Source organism: Palaemon carinicauda, chromosome 37 (genome assembly GCF_036898095.1).
Source record: "Palaemon carinicauda isolate YSFRI2023 chromosome 37, ASM3689809v2, whole genome shotgun sequence".
Taxonomy (NCBI): domain Eukaryota; kingdom Metazoa; phylum Arthropoda; class Malacostraca; order Decapoda; family Palaemonidae; genus Palaemon; species Palaemon carinicauda.
Window position 1 is genome coordinate 27,170,274 of NC_090761.1, and position 13,081 is coordinate 27,183,354.

The 13,081-nt window shown below is 41.4% G+C and overlaps 1 protein-coding gene across 15 annotated transcripts in view; it reads left to right on the top strand.

Annotated features, from left to right (window-relative positions):
• Positions 1 to 13,081, top strand: part of LOC137629528 (putative leucine-rich repeat-containing protein DDB_G0290503) — a 227,452-nt gene that overhangs the window by 96,369 nt on the left and 118,002 nt on the right. For 7 of the 15 annotated variants that reach the window (XM_068360916.1, XM_068360921.1, XM_068360917.1 and 4 more), the window contains 4 exons: positions 1,140 to 1,217; positions 3,239 to 3,349; positions 4,952 to 5,044; positions 5,225 to 5,362. In XM_068360916.1, the coding sequence (XP_068217017.1) occupies positions 1,140 to 1,217; positions 3,239 to 3,349; positions 4,952 to 5,044; positions 5,225 to 5,362 (420 nt within the window). The remainder of the gene's footprint in view (positions 1 to 1,139; positions 1,218 to 3,238; positions 3,350 to 4,951; positions 5,045 to 5,224; positions 5,363 to 13,081) is intronic. The other 8 variants (XM_068360918.1, XM_068360924.1, XM_068360920.1 and 5 more) reach the window with 5 other exon arrangements.

Genomic DNA, 13,081 nt, shown 5'->3' on the forward strand with positions numbered 1-13,081 from the left:
GTACAGTACCATGGGTCCCTCTGCAAGCTGGCTTCAACCTCTGCAGGTAATTATCACTTCCCTTGTCTAGTCTAGTATAGCTCATAAATTTATACAGTGTACTGTCCACGTCCTTATTGCTTTTTGCGAGGTAAGCAATGGGATATGTCTTGTTTTTCCTATATAAACTCAGAAGGTGTTCATACAAGACAACAAACTCTATTACACTATATTGTACAGGCTGCTATTGTACTCACCTTGTATATTTTAGCGAGGTGTCAAAGTTTTCCCAAGACCACAGTCATATACTGTACTAGGTAAAACCGGGTCAATGTCCATGCCAGACTTAGGACTTCCACCCACATAAGAGTGGGTCATCCAAATAAATAACAGAAGGTTTGTTATTATGGGTACAGATGACAAATTCGGAGATAATTGTAATTGTCCCTAACTAATACAAACCTGAAGTTATTTATATAAATTGGCCCGCCAACACCTGTCCCCCAGAATTCATGCCTGCAATAAAAAATGATGTACCTCGCTGCTGTGAGAGTATATATAGAGGCAGTTGAGTACCCCCAGCCACCCCAGCCTACCCATTCAAATGTTTAAGCAGGGTTGCCACCTTGTACTTTAAGTCTAATGGCTACCTTCCAGCTTTGCCAAAAGATAATCCAAATAAATAACACCAGGTTTGTATTAGTTAGGGAAAAATACAAATTATGTCCAAATTTCTCATATTTATCTCTTATATTTATTATACATTTCTTTTTTATTTAGTTTAATATTCTTGTTAATAATAATTTTCCCTCATGTATTTAATTAGGCCAGCACCCTCATGTATTTAATTAGGCCAGCTCTGCAGAATTGAGCTCGACTCATTGAGCTGGTAATTCTTTTTTTTTATAATGATATGGTTTCATCATTTTGTTTTTATACTTCCTATTTTTTTACAGTAAAACTACTTTAAAAAACTTATTTCAATAGAATATAAATCATTAAAGGTACTTCCAAAGTTAAATGTTATATACTTAGATTTGAATTTCATAAGTTCTGTTAAATAGTGGAAAATGCAGCCTAGTTAATTTTATAACTATACATTGCTGTAGTCATTTTCAATATCCTATGGGAATTACTATTGTGTTAACGTCATTTTCCAGACTACATTAACACCTGTGAAAGAAGGCTTAGGAAACAATAAAAAGAATTCAAAGTGTGAAGGGACACAAACATATCAAGTAAGTGTAGCTATTTGTATAGAATAGCATGTAATTTCATATTCCGGTAATGTAGATGCTATGCCACCTTTGGCCCATAGGTTTGGATCTGTGAGGTCAAAAAGTTGGCCATTTATTTTGTTTTTCTTTTAGTATTTTACTTTGGTACCATTGTAGTTATATTCTTTTTATTGAGTTTATTACAGACAACATAGATGGAAGTGAAACTAAACTAACTGATTTCCTTAAGTGTGCAAAATTTAAATAGTTTTTTATATGGAACTCAAAAGTCAATGTGATCATTTCCTTTTGTACTTTAAATTTTTGATGAAAGGAAATTATATTTTTAAATTCAACATGATTTGAAGAGAGTGGAGAAAAAAAGCAGCCATATGTTTCAAAACTGCATAAGGAAACTACAGTATATGTATGTTAGATTGTGTTGTATTATATTAAAAATAAACCACCATCTCTTTGGAATAAGTCTAAAATGCCATTAAGTTGTAAAGGATGCTTCCTCAGACTGTAATCTCTATATAGGAAAATAGAGAGAATAAAAGAAAACAATAATGCTGACAACTCAATAAAACAAATTGATAGTGTCTACATATATGTAAATACATGAATGGTAGTATGGATATGCCATAAAAATTATGGCAATGATGCATATTACTGTAGCCTTTAGTAAATAAATATAATTTTACACTTACTGTGTAGTCATCATGCTAATGTCATTGGAGCCACTGGCAGCTTCTCAATCTCTAGATAAAAACGAAACAAATTTTCTTCCCTCCCTCTCCAACCTAAACCCCTTACCCTCCTGAAGCTCAGTTTTATCATGTTAACCCCCAAAAATGTATCAATAATTAACCTATTTCCTTTTGTTTTAAAAGATACATGTTAAGTAATGAAACAATCTATCGGTTATGGCAAGTAGCACAATAATGTTTCCCATTCTTCAGTTTCTTCATTGCAGTTATTTTGTCATAAGTTTTTATTACATTATAATTTACTGTATCTTATACATTTCTATAGATAATATATACATTCCAAACATCTATGCATTAAATCACATTGCTGGCCGGAGAAATTCAATTTTCTCCTGCAATCCTTCCAAGAATTATGCTAAGCACTAAGTAATGTATCGTAATTTATAGTTTAATTAAATACAATCTTCTGTAACAAGACTAAATAAGGAAGTAGGTAAAGGTCTACTTCGAAATGCACTTTATGTTAGACAATAGAAGGTAGTTGAATCTGATTATCATAAAATAAACTATCTTTTCCAAGTCAAAATTGGGACCCTGTGCTTTAATACCATCGACCCCAAAACTTAATCCACATTCACTTATATACCAAAGTGGCTATTCAATCTATGACAGGCACATTAGTGGGGCTTCCCTTCTTACCTCTTGCCACTTACCAGCTACCTCATTAATGATTCAAGTGTTGTTCCAAGACTTTTTCATTACCAGTAACCACTTAGTTCTGTTATGAACTCTTGCTCGATCCATTGTACCATATTTTTGGAAATAATTTGGCTCATACGTGTATCTAAAACCAGATAAATACATGCCTTGTTACTCTTTCAAATCCTACTTGTAGATTACTAGATTGCCAGTAAGCAAGGTGTAGCTGACAATGATTATATAAAGTTCTTGGTATTATTATGCCTGTGGCGACATTCCCCCCTTGATACCATCTACTGGGTTAACTAGGGCTCACAGGGGAGGGAGAAGAAGGAGAGAGGGAGAAATTTTAACCGTTTCTTTATTTAGAGGTCGGGAAGTCTTTGGCTTCAGGGATAATAGCATGATGACTACAAGGTAAGATTTGAAATAATATCTTTTAAACTTTAATGCTATTTATATCACCTTTTACCAACAATATTTTCAGAGCCTGAAGCATGATTAATAGGGGATGATCTAAATGATCACATGCATAAGTTTTATCAGATATTCTTAATGAATAATTTGGATATTTTAGACCAGTTTTCTATCATTCCCAATTTTCTGCATCACTTAATATTCATTTGTCTTCAGGTTGACAGCTTTGATAAAGGTGCAATGAATGAACGGTCCGCTTCATCTCCGTCAAACGGATACTACTCTAATTCACAGCTAGAATCCCAAGTCTCCAAATTACAGAATGAGGTCAGTTATTGGAAAATACATTTGGTTTTGCCATATCTTGCTGTGCTTTTACATCCTTGAAATTGTATGTCCCTTAATTACCAGTTTACTGCTGTGCTTCTATTAATATCTTGCTGCTGACAATCAAATATTCTAGTTAATGAATTAAGAAAGGATTTTCAGTTGGGTTTGAAATTAATGATTTATGTTTGTATTGTATTTGATAGCCTCAGATCAAAGTCAGTAATATTGAACTGTTACAAGTATATTCCTTTTGTATAAGCTTTCATACAGTAGTTCTATCATTAATTGTGAAGTATTAAAACCGCAATACAGTATAAAAAATTCATGATCCAGAGAATACTTCACTCTGTGCTCTTGATATGAGCTTTGACATTGCTTGAATTTCACATAATAAAAGCAGATCATGTTTAATATCTATTTTATTTTAATAAGATAAATAATGAAGTATTGTAATATAATTTAGTATTAGCTTCTATGAAAAGGAATGTGAACATTTTGGCTGAAGACATTGGTGATTCCAATGCCTGGGTGGTTTTCATTTTTATCCGACTAACACCTCACTCCCTTCAATAGCTATTCAGCTCAAGGATAGTCCATTCTAAACATACATTTGATTACTCGTGAAAGGAAGAGGGTGGTACATTTTAGAGATTTTTCTTTATTTGTAAATTTTAAAAGATCAACTTTCTTCTGAATATTATTAAACAGATCAGCTCAATCTAGTGTAACTCTTATTAGGGATTCATCTTGTGGGCATAGCTTTGAAATCCAGGTATCAGGAATTTTAGAGCACTTCAGTAATTATTGTATCGTATGTATTTACTAGATGCTATAGAGCTATTTTAAGAGCTAGAAAATCTGTGTTCTCCAAGGAATTTCCCATTTAGGTTGGAATAGGGAACCCAATACAACAGAATAGAGTATGCAGAAAGAAATATTGTCTTCCCTGCCCCAGTGGCAGTCTCAAACTGCAAGCATAGACTCACTACAGTCAAAGAGGCCAGGTGGTTTAGGCTTTCTCAAATCCTGTCACAGCACCTCCTGTGGTAAATTTTTTGCTACCAGATGAATTTAGATTGGAGTTCCTGTGAGGAGTTTTAGAAATCCTGAACCTATGGGCCTTTGTTATACACTCCAATTCTATGCTTGCCCATTGATACACTTGCCATGGGGCAGGGAAGATGATATTTCTTTAGTACATCCTATTACTACATTGATTTCATGTTCTAGCAGAAACCAGAACGATCTTGTGGAGAACACAATAACTCCCCAAAAATATATTTTTATTTTATCAAAAGCTCTTGCTCCACTTAGGCTCCCATAATTTTTTTTTGAGTAGTTTTCAAATGTCTTTCTGTATACAGTACTTACAGTCTTTAAAATAACTGTTGAAAATTAGCAATTCCACCATGACTAGGCATGTAATATAGGTAGTTATCCAGATGTTTACTGAATAAGGTACAATTTCATTCAAATTTATTTTATCTAGCCTTATTGAGGTTTATTGTGTTTTCTTACCAGTTACCCAAACATCTTAATGTTGAAGAATATTGCTTAAAGTTTGTGCTTAACCTTACCCTATTTCCTACCTAAAATTAGCTTGCAGAAAAGAGTATCCTCCTGCGTGAGTTGCAGAGTCATCTGTCAGCTTCACGGCAAGAGGTGAAGCTGAAGGATGAAACATTGTACAAGGTAAGCTTAAGATTGGGATATTCAGCTTTGAAGCATTTGTAATTATGTGTTGCATTATTTTGCTTGATAAACCCGCTTTTAATTATAGTTGCAACTGAATTATGAGATTTATATGATGCACCCTTAAATGTATCCATTACACAACATCACTTATGATTAATGTGTCACTTGCTGTAACAGTTAGAACAGAAGCTCAATAACACAAGACGAGAAGATGGCCAAAAAGGAGAACGAATGCAGTACCTTACTGGCCAGCTGACCAGTCTGCAGTTAGAAGTTGGTCGTACCCATGGTCAGGCTGAGCACCTTCGTAGACAGGTGTGGCAATGATAATGATCAAATCTATACATAAGTTACTGAAATATTTTTTTCCATGAATTTAGTATTTTCTGTTACATATTAAATTGTGCTTCTATACTGAGCAGTATATTTGAATTCATTGTATTTTAACTTGTTTTTCTGTACTGAGGAGAATACTTGATTTAACTATTACATTTTAACTTGTACTTCATCTATACTGAGCAGTATACTGTACTTGATTTCAAGTTTTTGATTTATAAAAAATGTTCTCAAAAGACTTTTATCAATCTCTGTTTTGAAGTTAGAATCGGCAAGGGTCAGAGGTTTAGTAATCTTTTATTTTTAAAAATATGTTATTTTTATTAGTAAAATAAATTTTTGAATATACTTACCCGATAATCATGTAGCTGTCAACTCCGTTGCCCGACAGAATTATATGGAGGGATACGCCAGCTATCACAATACTAGAAGGGGGTGTACTTACCAGCGCCACCTGTGGCCAGGTACTATAGTACTTCTTGTTGACACCTCCTCAATTTTTCCTCGGTCCACTGGTTCTCTATGGGGAGGAAGGGAGGGTCAATTAAATCATGATTATCGGGTAAGTATATTCAAAAATTTATTTTACTAATAAAAATAACATTTTTCAATATTAAACTTACCCGATAATCATGTAGCTGATTCACACCCAGGGGGGTGGGTGAAAACCAGTGTACAAGATTAAAGGATAGCTAAGTATCCCATATTTCATATAACAGTTATCTCAAATAACAATGAAATAATAAGTACCTGGTAAGGAAGTCGAATTGAACCGTTACTCTGCCTCTTTTTTAAGTTCGTCTTCCTTACTGAGCGCAGCGTTCCTCTTGGAGGCTGAATCAACTCAAAGGTGCTAAAGTATATAGGGCTGCAACCCCTACTAAAGGACCTCTACACAACCTCTAACCCAGGCGCTTCTCAAGAATGAATTGACCACCCGCCAAATCAAAAGGATGCGGAAGGCTTCTTAGCCTACCGTAACAACCATAAAAACAACAATAAAAGCATTCAAGAGAAAGGTTAAAAAAAAAGTTATGGGATTAAGGGAATGTAGTGGCTGAGCCCTCACCTACTACTGCACTCGCTGCTACGAATGGTCCCAGGGTGTAGCAGTTCTCGTAAAGAGACTGGACATCTTTAAGATAAAATGATGCAAACACTGACTTGCTCCTCCAATAGGTTGCATCCATTATGCTCTGCAGAGAACGGTTTTTATTAAAGGCCATCGAAGTAGCTACGGCTCTTACTTCGTGGGTCCTTACCTTCAGCAACGCAAGGTCTTCCTCCTTTAAGTGAGAATGGGCTTCTCTAATCAGAAGCCTTATATAATACGAAACCCCGTTCTTGGACATGGGCCTCTGACTGTCCTCGAATAGGTTTAGACCTATTAAGATAATACTTGAGAGCTCTGACAGGGCAAAGAACTCTCTCTAGCTCATTACCTACCATGTTGGAGAGGCTAGGTATTTCAAACGATCTAGGCCAAGGACGTGAAGGAAGTTCATTCTTAGCTAAGAATCCGAGCTGAAAAGAACATGTTGCAGATTCGGTCGTGAAACCAATGTTCTTGCTGAAGGCATGAACCTCACTGACTCTCTTAGCTGTTGCAAGGCAGACGAGAAAAAGAGTCTTGAGGGTAAGGTCCTTGAAGGAAGCTGACTGGAGAGGTTCGAACCTAGGTGACATAAGGAACCTTAAGACTACGTCTAGGTTCCAGCCTGGAGTGGATAGACGACGCTCTTTAGAAGTCTCAAAAGACTTAAGGATGTCTTGAAGGTCCTTGTTGGAAGAAAGGTCCTAACCTCTGTGGCGGAGAACTGAAGCCAACATACTCCTGTACCCTTTAATCGTAGGGGCTGAAAGGGATCTCTCATTCCTAAGATGTAATAGGAAGTCAGCTATTTGGGTCACAGAGGTATTGGTAGAGGATACTGCATTGGCTCTACACCAGCTCCGGAAGACTTCCCACTTAGATTGGTAGACTCTACGAGTGGAAACCCTTCTTGCTCTGGCAATCGCGCTGGCTGCCTCCTTCGAAAAGCCACTAGCTCTAGCGAATCTTTCGACAGTCTGAAGGCAGTCAGCCGAAGAGCGTGGAGGTTTGGGTGCAACCTGTCTACGTGAGGTTGACGTAGAAGGTCCACTCTTAGAGGGAGAGTCCTGGGGACGTCGACTAGCCATTGAAGTACCTCTGTGAACGATTCTCTTGCAGGCCAAAGGGGAGCAACCAGCGTCAGCCGTGTCCCTTCGTGCGAGATGAACTTCTGAAGGACTTTGTTTATTATCTTGAACGGTGGAAATGCGTAAAGGTCGAGATGGGACCAGTTCAGCAGAAAAGCATCCACATGAACTGCTGCTGGGTCTGGAACTGGGGAACAGTACAGCGGAAGTCTCTTGGTCATGGAGGTGGCAAACAGATCTATGGTAGGCTGACCCCACAAGGTCCAAAGTCTGTTGCACACACTCTTGTGGAGGGTCCATTCCGTGGGAATGACCTGATCCTTTCTGCTTAGGCGATCTGCTGAGACGTTCATGTTGCCCTGAATGAACCTCGTGACTAAAGTGAGGTTTTGACTTCTTGACCAAATGAGGAGGTCCCTTGCGATCTCGTATAGGCTCCTCGAATGGGTCCCTCCCTGCTTGGAGATGTAAGCCAAGGCTGTGGTGTTGTCTGAGTTCACCTCCACCACCTTGCCTAGCAGGAGGGACTTGAAGTTCAGCAGGGCTAAATGAACTGCTAGTAGCTCCTTGCAGTTGATGTGGAGCGTTCCCTGTTCCTCGTTCCACGTTCCCGAGCATTCCTGTCCGTCCAAGGTCGCACCCCAGCCCGAGTCCGATGCATCTGAGAAGAGATGAAGATTGGGGGTCTGAATAGCCAACGATAGGCCCTCCCTGAGAAGGAGATTGGTCTTCCACCACAAGAGAGTGGTCTTCATCTCTTTGGTGACTGGGATAGAGACTGCTTCGAGAGTCAAACCCTTGTCCCAATGAGCTGCAAGATGGAATTGAAGAGGGCGGAGGTGGAGTCTCCCTAGCTCGACGAACAGGGCCAGCGATGAAAGGGTCCCTGTGAGACTCATCCACTGTCTCACCGAGCAACTGCTCCTCTTCAGCATGCTCATGATGCAAACTAGGGCTTGGCTTATCCTTGGGGCCGATGGAAAAGCCCGAAAATCCTGACTCCGAATCTCCATTCCCAGGTACACAATGGATTGGGAGGGAATGAGCTGAGACTTTTCTATGTTGACTAACAGACCCAGTTCTTTGATTAAGTCCAAAGTCCAGTTGAGACTCTCCAGACAGCGACGACTCGTGGAGGCTCTCAACAGCCAGTCGTCTAAGTAAAGGGAGGCTCTGATGTCCGATAAGTGGAGGAATTTTGCTATATTCCTCATCAGATGCGTAAACACCATAGGAGCTGTGCTTAGGCCAAAACACAGGGCTTGGAATTGGTAGACAACCTTTCCAAAAACGAATCTCAGGAAAGGTTGGGAGTCTGGATGAATAGGAACGTGAAAGTAGGCATCTTTCAGGTCCAACGAGACCATCCAGTCCTCCTGCCTGACCGCTGCTAGGACCGACTTCGTCGTCTCCATCGTGAACGTCTGCTTGGTGACATACGCATTGAGCGCGCTGACGTCCAGCACCGGTCTCCAACCTCCTGTCTTCTTGGCCACCAGAAAGAGACGGTTGTAGAAGCCCGGGGATTGATGGTCCCGGACTATAACCACTGCCTTCTTCTGTACAAGGAGCGACACCTCCTGGTGCAACGCTAGCCTCTTGTCCTCTTCTTTGTAGTTGGGAGAGAGGTTGATGGGAGATGTGGTCAGAGGGGGTTTGCGGCAGAATGGAATCCTGTAACCCTCCCTCAGCCAACTGACAGACTGGGCGTCTGCACCTCTCTTTTCCCAGGCTTGCCAGAAGATCTTGAGTCTGGCTCCTACTGCTGTCTGGAGATGCGGAGAGTCAGTTTTTTCCTTTAGAAGCCTTGGAACTTTTCCTAGACTTGCTCCTGGAAGAGTCTGGACGGGAGCTTCCTCGGCTGGGGGCTCTACCACGAAAGGGCGGTATGAACCTCGTAGCAGGAGTATCAGCCACTGGGGTGCGATAAGTCCTGGGGACTGAGGTAGGAGCCTTAGTCTTACGAGCCGATGAGGCCACAAGATCATGTGTGTCCTTTTGTATCAGGGCAGCAGACAAGTCCTTAACAAGCTCTTCGGGAAAAAGGAACTTCGAGAGCGGAGCGAAAAGGAGTTGAGACCTTTGACAAGGTGTGATGCTGGAGGAAAGGAAGGTACAAAGCTGCTCCCTTTTCTTAAGAACCCCTGACACAAACATCGAAGCAAGCTCGCCAGATCTATCTCTAATGGCCTTATCCATGCAGGACATTAAGAGCATGGCAGAATCCTTGTCCGCAGGGGAGGTCTTCTTGCTGAGGGCCCCCAGGCACCAGTCTAGGAAGTTGAACATCTCAAATGCTCTAAAAACACCCTTCAGGAAGTGATCAAGGTCTGAGAAGGTCCAGCAAACCTTAGAGCGCCTCATTGCTGTTCTACGAGGAGAGTCTACCAGACTTGAGAAGTCAGCCTGGGCAGAGGCAGGTACTCCCAAGCCTGGTTCCTCTCCTGTGGCATACCAAACGCCCGCTTTAGAAGTGAGCTTAGTCGGAGGAAACATGAACGAAGTCTTTCCAAGTTGTTGCTTAGACTGCAACCACTCCCCTAAAATCCTTAACGCTCTCTTAGAGGACCTTGCTAAGACGAGCTTAGTATAAGTAGACTTAGCTGGCTGCATGCCCAGCGAAAACTCAGATGGCGGAGAGCGGGGGATAGCAGAGACAAAGTGGTCTGGGTATACCTCCCTAAAAAGAGCCAAGACCTTACGAAAGTCAATAGAAGGTGGAGAAGACTTGGATACATCCACGTCTGATGAGGGATCCAGGTGTGCAGCCTCATCATCAGACACCTCATCACCAGAGTGTAGCGAAGAGATCGGTAAGGTATGCTGAACAGCAGAGTCAGCACGAGCTGGAACAACAATATTTGTGGTTTCCTCCTCAAGACTCTGTTGAGGGAACACCTGAGGCTCAGTCTGCAAAGGCTGATCAAAAGAAGTAGCAGAAGGTAGGCGCATGGGTGGAGTAGGTTGACTCCTGGCATGAGTGTCTGAACTCAAGGGTTGCGCTTGCTGAGTGGTTGGCGGATGCGCAGTAGCAAGTTCCTGAGGAACGAGTTGAGGTTCCTGAGGTGTGAGCTGTGAGCGATGAGGTAGTGGCTGCGCAGAACGCAGTAATTGTCTCGCGAGTTGAGGTTCCTGAGGCGCAAGGCTAAGGTGTTGAGGTGCTTGCCTTGAGGAGGGTTGAGCTCGCTGCAGCGAGAGCTGAGGAGACTGACTCATGGATGGGAGAGGTTGTTGTACCTCAAGAGAGTGTTGCCTCACTGGTGGAACTGCAAGTGGAAGCGGAGGAAGTAAGGTATAATCTTCCTGTTCCCATTGCTGAGGTTGCCTTAAGGAAGGCGGAGGTAGCTGCACACCACTGGAAACAGTAAACTCAGAACGTGGTAAGGTATCCTGAGGAGCCTCAACATCGTACGCCTGGCAGGCAGTACTGCGGTCAGGCGGAGCGATCGCAGGAGGAGGTGTAACCTTCTCAGCCTGACACTCACGCATCAAGACCGCAAGTTGTGACTGCATGGACTGCAGTAGAGTCAACTTGGGGTCGGCAGACACTAAGGTCTGCTGAGGTAAAGCCTTAACAGCAGAGATCTGTTGCGGCAGAACCTTACTCCTCTTAGGCGGAGTACATTCAACTGATGACTGCGGCGAGTCAGAGCTGATCCAATGACTGCAGCCCGGTTGAGTTCTTGAGGTCTGGACTCTGCGTTTGAGTGGTCTTGAGACCTGAGTCCAGCGTTTCTTCCCTGACAATTGATCAGCAGACGAGTAAAAGACGGGCTCAATCGTCTGCAGGTGGGAGTGACGGTCTCTGGAAGACACGCCCGCAACCACCGAGGATACTTCTGTGCGCCGATCAAGGCCTGCCGAACCCTTTTGCCCTTCGACATTGCTTCTCCCCTGGGCTTGGGAGCTTGCAAGAGGTCCCGGACTGGGAGGACGACTGGCACGCACAGAAGTATCCTCACGCACCACACTGACACTGACACTAGCACTTGGCCCTGCACTGACACTAGCACTCGTCACAGCACTGGCACTAATACCACCCACTGCACTCTTGACCTTAAGTTCCTTGACTTCGGCCATAAGAGACTTATGATCACTAACCACTGACTCTACTTTGTCACTTAAGGCCTGAATGGCACGCAAAACAACAGACATATCAGGCTGAGGGCAAATAGTAGGTTCGGGGGTAGCCACTACAGGGGTAGGAAAAGGTAGGGGATCATGAGGTGAGGAAAAAAGTGAAGAGTGAGAAGAACTCCTCCTAACTCTCTCTCTCTCTAACTTGGTTGAATACTTAAGAAGACGGACAAAATCAAGTTCCGAAAGTCCGGCGCATTCCTCACATCGATCATCTAACTGACAGGGCCTTTCCCTACAGTCAGAACAAGCGGTGTGAGGATCTACCGAGGCCTTCGGAATACGCCTATTACAAGACCTACATCGTCTATGGGTGGGGGCTTGTGAAATGTCAGACATCTTGAATCAAAAGAGTTAGCCAAGTGGGGTTTCAAAATCAAGCAAAAGATCGTTAACCGTTAATCAGGACTAAATAATAGCTATCTAAGCTAATATAGAAGTTTTCCAGTAAAGCGACAGCCGAAATCTGAGAGAAATACTTCACCAAAAGCCGTGAAAATACTCCAAGATCATAAGCGTATCCCAGAACGTCTTGCCGGAAGCACGACAGAGGAAAAATTGAGGAGGTGTCAACAAGAAGTACTATAGTACCTGGCCACAGGTGGCGCTGGTAAGTACACCCCCTTCTAGTATTGTGATAGCTGGCGTATCCCTCCATAGAATTCTGTCGGGCAACGGAGTTGACAGCTACATGATTATCGGGTAAGTTTAATATTGAAAATTTTATACTATTAGTTAGCAAATATTCGTTTAGAAAACTGGATTCACAATGTTTATGGGTATTTTTACTTTTGATGGTCTATTTTTCACACAAAAATCAAGATGAGAAGTTCTATAACAAATGGAATATTTGGTAGTAGAATTGTACTTAATTTTCTAGTTTTATGAATTTCTGAGATGGCTCACTTATGGATACATTTTTACATTTAATATTCACAACCTTTATTTTATTTTGGTGTATCACACTCCCTCTACAGGGATTTATACATAAAATTATATTATTTTTATGAATCTTACCTTTGATTCATGAACTATAAATTCAGTCATAAGTTGCACAACCATTGAATGGTGGAAAATCAGAATTTTTATCATAAAATCTGCTCTTTCTATACTCACCTGATGTTCATATTACTTTTATTTCTCTGGAGGCTTGGTACACTAGGTCGATGCTGCCCCCTTAAAAATTGAAAAATCTGCCATTTTCTTTCCTTCCAATACATTATGCCTTTGTAGAAAAAAGTGATTTTGACGAAGGAAAAATCTATTTCTGGGGAGATACCTGTGACGCCCGGTGAAAAGGGTCCTTCTTGTCTCTTTTCTGATATACTGTAAATACTTCCAAATATACCAGAGAAAGTTAAAACATGGAATGCAGAGGTT